Source organism: Salmo salar, chromosome 19 (genome assembly GCF_965601325.2).
Source record: "Salmo salar chromosome 19, fSalSal1, whole genome shotgun sequence".
Taxonomy (NCBI): domain Eukaryota; kingdom Metazoa; phylum Chordata; class Actinopteri; order Salmoniformes; family Salmonidae; genus Salmo; species Salmo salar.
Window position 1 is genome coordinate 29,560,621 of NC_138309.1, and position 9,066 is coordinate 29,569,686.

The following is a 9,066-nucleotide window of genomic DNA, read 5'->3' on the forward strand; positions in this document are numbered from 1 at the left end:
CATTAATATGGAGTTGGGTCCCCCCTTTGCTGCTATAACAGCCGCCACTCTTCTGGGAAGATTTTCCACTAGATGTTGGAACATTGCTGCAGGGACATGCTTCAATTCAGCCACAAGATCATTAGTGAGGTCGGGCACTGATTTTGGGAGATTAGGCCTGCCTCGCAGTCGGCATTCCAATTCATCCCAAAGGTAGTCGATGGGGTTGAGGTCAGGGATCTGTGTAGGCCAGTCAAGTTCTTCGACACTGTTCTCAACAAACCATTTCTGTATGCACCTCGATTTGTGCAAGGGGGCATTGTCATGCTGAAACAGGAAAGGGCCTTCCCCAAACAGTTGCCACAAAATTGGAAGCACAGAATCATCTAGAATGTCATTGTATGCTGTAGCATTAAGATTTCCCTTCAATAGAACTAAGGGGCCTAGCACGAACCATGAAAAACAGCCCAGGGCCATTATTCCTCCTCCACCGAACTTTACAGTTGGCACCATGCATTGGGTCAGGTAGCGTTTTCCTGGCATCCGCCAAAGCCAGATTTGTCCGGCAGACTGCCAGATGATGAAGAGTGATTCATCACTCCAAAGAGCGCGATTCCACTGCTCCAGAGTCCAATGGCGGCGAGCTTTACAGCATTCCAGCCGACGCTTGACATTGCGCATGGTGATCTTAAGCTTGTGTGCTGCTGCTCGGCCATGGAAACCCATATCATGAAGGTCCCGAGGAACAGTTCTTGTGCTGACGTTGCTTCCAGAGGCAGTTTGGGACTTGGTAGTGAGTGTTGCACCCGAGGACAGACGACTTTTACTCGCTACCCGCTTCAGCACTCGGCGGTCCTATCAGTCGTTGTTGCTGCTAGATGCTTCCACTTCACAATAATAGCACTTATAGTTTACCAGGGCAGCTCTAGCACGGGCAGAAATTTGACCAACCAACTTGTTGGAAAAGTGGCATGCTATGACGGTGCCACGTTGAAAGTCACTGAGCTCTTCAGTATGGGCCGTTCTACTGCCAGTGTTTGTCTGTGGAGATTGCATGGCTGTGTGCTCTATTTTATACACCTGTCAGCAACGGGTGTGGCAGAAATAGCCGAATCCATTCATTTGAAGGGGTGTCCACATACTTTGGCTATATAGTGTACATAATGCATTGAATGCATGGAGGCTATGAAGTCCTAAAACATTTTAGGATAACATTCAGTAGTCAGAATTTAACTATTATTTTTCTGTTTCAAATTTTTTTCTGTTTCTGTGGAACAAGCACCACATGCCTTTCACGTTGTCTTGCTAAAACGCGCCGATTCAACCATTGTCAGTCCCAGGGTTTCAGCACCTGAGTACTGGACAACTCCCGCTCTATTACCTGTCGTGCGCTAAAGGCGATGGGGGCACAAAGCAAGCACTTGACCTTGATCATTTTCACAATATATGGCCATAATTGAAAGATTGGTCAAGTTGGTTTTAAGTTTAACGGGGGCGATTTTACTTTAGTCATTTGGTTGAGGTATTGAAATTAACCACGCACAATGATCTCACTTGGCTTACGGCTTATATATGTCACGCTGACAAATAATAGCATTCATGCATTGTCCCACAATTACGTGGTTGAACTAAACATGCATATGCACTTTATGACTCGGGCCATCTCATTGACGGGAAAGGAAAAGTACTACAGTGTTACATTCCGAGAGGATGGGGGCGATGACGTAGATAGTATCCCCTAGTGTGACCAGTGAAAAAGGCATGCTGTTGGATTCAGGAATAAAAAAAGCCGAGGCAAGCAGGTCTTCAGAACAAAAAGTTTCCTCTGTGAAGACAAACGTGTGGGCTCTTTCTCCTGGGGTTGTTGTGTGCATACAGAGATCCGATCATCGCGTTTTATGTGTGAGCGCACGGAGGGTTGGACACATTAAAGGAGCATCAGGAGGCGGCAGAGACGCTTCACAGACGAAGCAAGAAGAAGAGAGAAAGGGAAGGAGAGAAAGGGAGAGAGAGAGATTATCTCACTCTCCCAGTCGCAGTCGCAACCGGATCACAGCCAGCTTCTCTCTCCACACGGCAATAGGTACGTGATGCTTTCTGAACTTTTACACACACAAACGAGAATTCAGCAACAGGCTTATACTTTAGAAGGTTTGGAGGTAATGTTTGGAGGTCATATTTGGTACTTTAGAATGTTTGGGGCAACACACTTGAGGTTCGTTGAGGCACTGTTGCACTCGCAAGCAGTAAGTGATGAATAGATGGGGAGTTTGGATCATTTTTGTGAGCGTATTGTTCTCCAAAATATAAGAAAACCCTATCCATTCTTAAAAAAATATGCATTAATTCCGTTTTCCCGCACTCTGACTTTGGAAATGCTAGATAGCTTTCGCACGTCTAACTTTGTAATCATTTCTTTCTCAGCAGGACAATGTCTAGTAAAGCGACTTTAGCCTTACTCATCTATGGAATCATAATGCACTACAGCATCCACTGCTCACCTCTCGGGCTAAGCTATCCTAACCTTAGGTAGGTACCTGAAAACTTCTCCTTCAACTGAGCATCTCTGAATGTAAAATTAACATTGGAAAACGCATTGTTTCTGCTGCTGAGGACAGTAGTTATGTATTAGATCTAGCCTACTGCAACCACATAGGTCTAGACCTATGCCTTTTATTGCTATATTTTTTTTTCGTTCAATCAATGTGTGGAGAAAAAAGAAAATAGAAGATACCTACATTAATACACCGTTTTCCCCTCCAGAGCATCTTGTCAATTTGAGTATACAAATATATGCTATACATTGAAAGATACTGGTATATGTGTTTTATTTTGAGTTTGAATATGCTGCAATGTTTTGCTATGAGGGGCTTTAGAGCGCCTGGAATCATAGTAGTGGAATATAGCATATTACAAGCTACTGGTAGATCAAGCGTCTGATACAGAACTCTATCTCTGCGTTTAGACGCCTCCCGTGGGAATGACAGAGAGGGGTAATTTGCTGAGGCGTGGGGTAAACGTGGGAGCCACTAATTCATAGAATAACAAGATCGATTTCTTTTGTATTCTCTTAACTAAGCAGACACAATCTGCATTATTTTATTTTTTGAATCACAACTATACATTTTAATGTAGTTTTTGAGATGGTGTTATTTAATTCACAATTAAAATGATTTTAAATTAAACAGGTTTTTTCCCCCATTTCCGATGTGGATGAGTTCGGTTGCCTTTTGGGAAATATAGCCTATGGTTCCACTGTTTTTATGTAAGGTGTTGTAGCTTACTTAGGAATGGCCAATAGCAATTGCAATTATTACACATTTAAGCAGATACATTATGGCTATTGTAGGCCTATCAAATATGTTTTAATTCCTCTAATTTCTTAACATGGAATGTAGCCTATACAATCTAAAAATGCAAGTAATTTATTTCGGTGTTTATTTTCAGAATTGGTTTAATCATGATTATACATGATTAATCCTATATCAAAAAGCATATAATATTCAAATGCATTTCCGATTTCAGACTTGAAAATGAGGTTTATGACGAGGATGGAAATTCGTTACCGGACTTGGCTTTTGACAGTGATCAAATTGCTTTAAGAAGTCCCCCATCTGTGGCGGACGACGTGTACACTTTATACTACCCACCCGAGAAAAGGTGATTATCATTATAACTACACTCAACCTATTCTTTTTTAATGTCGTTGACATTCATGCTAGACATTTCATTATCGGGCTCATATTTATGTTCATCTATGTTATATGTTTTATGTTAGTAAATGTACTGTACCGTCAATAATCACATTTTGTTATTTAATCTTTTGATGGAAATACCTATAAAAAAAAATGATCCTTTAAAATAACAAACTTCCCACATTTTCATGGCAGCAAGATAGACTATGTTTGGTAGCCTGGTATTCAAACGAAGCTAATCGGAAAGCTCTGTGGGCTATAGAATCAAGTTAGAATCCTATATTTAGTAAGCGAACTAAAACAGAACGAGACGCTTTTAATATGATCCGGCCATTTCCAAACTCTTGAAATTCACCAGAATAGCATTGTCCACATTTTGGAAAGCAGCCCATATGACGCGTTGGATTTGGTAGGCTAAATACAGTATGTTGCCACTTACGTGTGATCATTTATTGTTTGGCGTTTTATCATCCCAGAACCGAAAGGCATGCAGACGGAATGTTTAATAAAGCCTACAGGAAAGCGCTGGGTCAGTTATCAGCAAGACAATATCTCCATTCTCTGATGGCAAAGCGTGTAGGGTAAGGACATCTTCTTAGTTGTCGTCTCTTATTTTGTGATCTTAGTTATTTTTTGGTGTTCGTTTTTCTTCTAACTCAGATTTTCCGAATACTCACTATTCATTCTATGTTTCGTCAAAATTGTCCCGTGTGTCTATGTGTGTGTTCTTCCGACTTGAATTTGACGCCTTCAGGCGAAGAGTAGGTTGACTTGATAAAATCTTCGACAGCGCAAATCCGGGTGCGGCATGATTTAGATCGAATCGGTGGATCTCAGTGCTGATATTGTCTCTTTAAGTAGCAAAGCCCAGGATCCACGTGGATGAATACATTTCATTTTCATTATTAATAATTGATGGTGGTAGGGGGTTAGTCCCAAGGGTTGAAGATAAATTTAGGCTTCAATTATTCCCTACATCCTCGACCAGCCAGCCTAACCATGATGATATCGAAATAAAAATCAATTTGGGATGATTGATTAAAAGTTGAAGAGATGAGAAAATAAAAAAAATTAAGAGCTGTGCAGTGCAGTCTATGGGCTACATTCCGAGGCAGGGTAGGCGTCTCCTAACAGTGAAAACTATCCTGCTCTCCCCCTTTCTTAGTGGAGGGAGCACCATGGAAGACGACTCAGAACCTCTGTCAAAGCGACACTCGGATGGGATCTTCACAGACAGCTACAGCCGCTACCGAAAGCAAATGGCAGTCAAGAAATACCTGGCGGCAGTCCTTGGGAAAAGGTATAGACAGAGATATAGAAGCAAAGGACGCCGGCTAGCGTATTTGTAGCGTTGCTAAACCAAACTACCATGTGTGTACAGCCCAGATCAAGTCATTTTGAGAAAACTGAACAATTGGTGGATCGCTCTTGTGTTCTTTAAACATGTATTTATGTATGAAGTAAAGCCATTAAAATTAATATTTTGATAATAATATTGTTTTTCTTTTGTACTTAAGCACTTGAGAACGCACAGATCTACTTTGTGGACCAATCCTTTTGTTCAACCTAAATATAGCCTATATTTATTTATTTTTAGACCTACTTAGAAAAAGAAGATGAAATGATGTGCACATGATCAATATGCTCTTTACCCTGTCTTTTAAACATTTAAATCCAGATATGAATGAGAAGGAAATAAATAGTTTAAAAGACAATCAATGTATTGAATGTTACTTTGTGGCAACTGAAATTAAGAGCTTAGTGTCTTTATTTACAACAGCCCTGAAGACTTAGGTTTTCACCATATTCTACAAGACATAGACTTTGATGCCCTACCGGATGGGGATGAGTTTGAGGCTATTTTGGGAGACTGGCTGAAACAGTTCTCTCCCGAATTTCCGGTGAGTTCCAGGCTCTTTCCCGAGGCCTTGTCTTGAGGGATGTCTCTTGTCCCTCCCTCTTTTTCTCACCTTACCCTGTGATCTTAGCTCCAGATACTAAATACAACCAAGTCTTCTTCCTTTCTCGTTTGTGCTCCTGTCTCCCTAGAGATACTGTACAACTGTATCTATATTCACACCTATACTGCATGCAGTATACGTATGAACATTGAATGTGTATGGATATACTGTAAATCCTTTAAAATTCCCCATAAATATCTCATTGGAGGCTGTAGGATAATAATGTGACTGCTAAACAGTATTATAAATACATTATTTATTTAAGGCCAAAACAGACATGACCCAACAGGCTCTAGAATCCTTATATATGGTGGTAATTCAAATACTAAAGTGGAATACTTGTTAGAATGACCCCTATGACCTCCATGACCCTCATAAGATGAGGACCAGAGTGCTTTTGAGCTTTTTTTTCCTTCCTGTTCTTCTTCTTCAGTGTTAAAGAAAATGAGCTTACACTTTTGAACTTTGTGCAAAGTATCTATCTCGTGTTCCTCTGTAGTGGTATACATGTGTTTGAAAAGCTCTTGAAAACCTGGAATGCTGTTAAAGGTTTTCCATTTGTCTCTTCTCGCCACATAAGAAGCATCATGAACATAGAATAACCTGAATGGTCATCGGACTCAAAAAGAAAGTCCAATAACAAAATTGAGACCATTTCCACTGACATTATACTTTTTATGTGGCTTCACTTAATTTCAATGTATTTTTTATTTTTCATGAGGAACATTTCAGAGGCAATTTGAAGACGTGTTGCACCTTCCTGGTCTACTGTGCTTTCCCCTATCTTGTCATGTGAACCAATGTAAAGCTAGATCGCATGATTAAAGTAATTGCACTAGCCACCAAATCTGTGCAAACTACTGCAATTGGATGGTTTTCTTTGCTCACTGATTGACGTATATACATATGTGTTTTTTCTGGATGTTGTTTTGTTTTTGTTCTCTCCCCAACATTACTGCACAAAGTGTTTGATTGAACGTCTCACCCCTGTCTTCTGTATAGGAAAGCTCAGATGAATGTACTGCAGGGGAGAAGCTTTTAGAAAGAGTTGCGTCATGTTTTCTTTTTAGTCTCTTCTCAATGGGACTTGAGATAAGATTCTGTTACATTCCAATGTATTATATGCCAAAAACAATGCTTGAATGATTGTTGTTTTGAATAATCCTTACGTATCCTGGCAGCCCAAGCACAGCACAGTCAAACTTCTACCTAACCAACAGTTAGACAAAGCCTTAAACGTACTTCACCGTGCCTGTACTATTCTGAACACCACCAATTCCAAACTAGCTTCTCAGTTTACTTGCCTCTTTTTTCTTGATGTAAGTGATCACAAGATGAGAAGCAGAGAAAACCTGTTCAGTGCTAGATAGACCCAAGTACGAGAGGGGGAGTGGGAGGAAGAGAGAGGAATGAGGATAGTGGGTGCGAGAGAGGAGAACAAAGAGAAAGAGGGACACAGAGAAAGAAGGAGAGTCCATGACCAATCGATTCGAGAGAAAACAGGGTGATTTTTGGCAGTGAAAGGAATTTACCAGACAAAGGTTTCCACACCTCATTAGAAGAACTTGGCCTATCATCTCACTTGTACCCATCAGTGACAGATAGACAGAACAAGCCACACTTCTTCTCACTAGAGGCATGATTGGGTTCGCTACTTCTGTATTAGCCATCCCATTTCTCGACACCATGAAAAATAGTTAATAAGATAATGAAAAATGTAGCTTCTGAATCCGTACAGTATACTTCCATTTCCTGGCCCCAAGACATCATATTCACACTTCCCTAAATTGCAAGGAGATCTAACTCCACTAGTGCACCAGGCAGATTCTACAGACACTGTAGGTTAGGTTTGAGCTTTGTGACACTTAGCAGTAGGGCAAAGTTCTTCGATCTGTGCCTGTGTGTATGAAATCAATCTTTCTTTAATTCTGCATTCCCCTCCAGGCTTTGTGACGCAGAATGCAGCTTGCGGCTGTGGTGCCTTGCTTCGACTTTAAAATCGCCACGAATCACAGATGGCTATTTAGTAGCCCTACAATGCTGCAAATCATCAGCTTACATTTCACCATTTGGTTGTTGTTTTTGTGTTGCACAGACATTTGATTGGATCTTTAGTGCCATTAGGTGTAGTCTCCGAGCACTCTTGCTCACAATCATTTCTTTTTACGATTTTTTTGTTGTTGAGCACTTAGACTTAGAGATTTGTGGTAGATAGTTGCAAGCATCATGATTACCCTCTTTCCATAATGTGTATCATTTTGAAAGCGCCAACAGCCTTACTAAACGTGAAGATTAAACTTAGAATATATATATATATTTATTGTGTAGAAAATTGATATTAGAGAGTACTATTATAATGAGAAAAAAATGGCGATCCACAAGGGTTAAGTCTATAAATGTAAAAAAAAAAAAAACGGTGTTGTGGAATTTGTATGAATAAATTTTTGTAAACAACACAATTTCGTCTAATCTTTTAAACCCATAACATTGTAAGTAGTTCATCCTCAGCTCATAGGTGAGGATGCTAGAACAGTACCACTGTAAAGTACCATTGTTATACAACAATACACAATAATTGTTAGCTCATTTTAGTCCTGCTCCACACATTATAGTGCATCCATCCAATACGTGTACTTTCTCACTAGCCCATCACACCAAAATGCCTAAAGAGAAATCACAGAAAGGAGGACAGAGGGAGAGAAGACTAGGACAAAGTACAAGAGAATACCGTTTTTCAGGTATCTAGGCACCTAAAGGGTATCACATAATTATATAGGGGTACTCTAAATAATCATCTGAAACAATCAACAAACAAAAACAACAACAAATGGATATTAAAGGAACCAAGTGTCCATAACTACAGTCTTCTAAAAATACAGTAAATGTTGTACTGCTAAAAGCACAGTATAAACCACAAATGTCCTTGCTGTCCATAAATGTCTTACTAAACAAATAACCTCAATAAATACAGTGAATCGTCTTATAAGTACAATAAATGAACATTAAGATACTAAGAGATACACTACCCGTAGGAATCGTGGATATAAGGGTGAAAACTCAGACTGCTGTCTCTGCCCTTCAAAGAATCCAAGAACACTAAATTGCTCTTTGGTGTGAATACTGTGAAACCCTGAGTCTTCACTTGGTGGGGTGTCGATACCCCCAGACCCTCTTGGGACAGCACCAGCGGCGAGACAGACGTGGGAGGGATCTCCCGACCAGTACCACCCACCTGCTGTCCTGCTGCACCCAACATCCGACTAGGACGTCACAGATGAAGAACTAGGGCCATGATGGCGTCTATAACAAGCCTACAGAATATATCAGACCACCAATTCTCAATGGCACGTTCTTTACCCTGATAGAAAAGGTCGCTACCTTACTCTCAAACTCTCCAACCAAGGTGCATAAATTGAGGAGCAAAATGAAGT

At 40.4% G+C, this 9,066-nt stretch overlaps 1 protein-coding gene across 6 annotated transcripts; it reads left to right on the forward strand.

The window, feature by feature from the left end:
- The first annotated feature begins 1,729 nt into the window (after nucleotides 1–1,729).
- LOC106578701 (glucagon family neuropeptides) lies at nucleotides 1,730–8,066 on the forward strand. Of its 6 annotated transcripts, XM_014157812.3 has the most exons (7): nucleotides 1,730–2,062; nucleotides 2,404–2,508; nucleotides 3,505–3,639; nucleotides 4,151–4,255; nucleotides 4,840–4,974; nucleotides 5,455–5,575; nucleotides 7,580–8,066. In XM_014157812.3, exons 2-7 carry the CDS (start codon nucleotides 2,411–2,413, stop codon nucleotides 7,586–7,588), a joined length of 603 nt encoding a protein of 200 aa, XP_014013287.1. In that variant the 5' UTR covers nucleotides 1,730–2,062; nucleotides 2,404–2,410; the 3' UTR covers nucleotides 7,589–8,066. The 6 variants fall into 6 exon arrangements, with proteins under 6 accessions (XP_014013287.1, XP_045558141.1, XP_014013285.1 ...); XM_045702185.2 differs by lacking the exon at nucleotides 4,151–4,255; XM_014157810.3 differs by lacking the exon at nucleotides 7,580–8,066 and having other exon boundaries at nucleotides 5,455–6,501.
- Nucleotides 8,067–9,066: the final 1,000 nt, after the last annotated feature.

Coding starts and splice junctions, on each gene's coding strand:
- LOC106578701 (XM_014157810.3), top strand. CDS start 2,411: ATGTCTAGTAAAGCGACTTTAGCCTTACTCATCTATGGAATCATAATG. Junction 2,509..3,504: donor CTAAGCTATCCTAACCTTAG/GTAGGTACCTGA, acceptor TTCCGATTTCAG/ACTTGAAAATGAGGTTTATG. Junction 4,256..4,839: donor CTGATGGCAAAGCGTGTAGG/GTAAGGACATCT, acceptor CCCCTTTCTTAG/TGGAGGGAGCACCATGGAAG.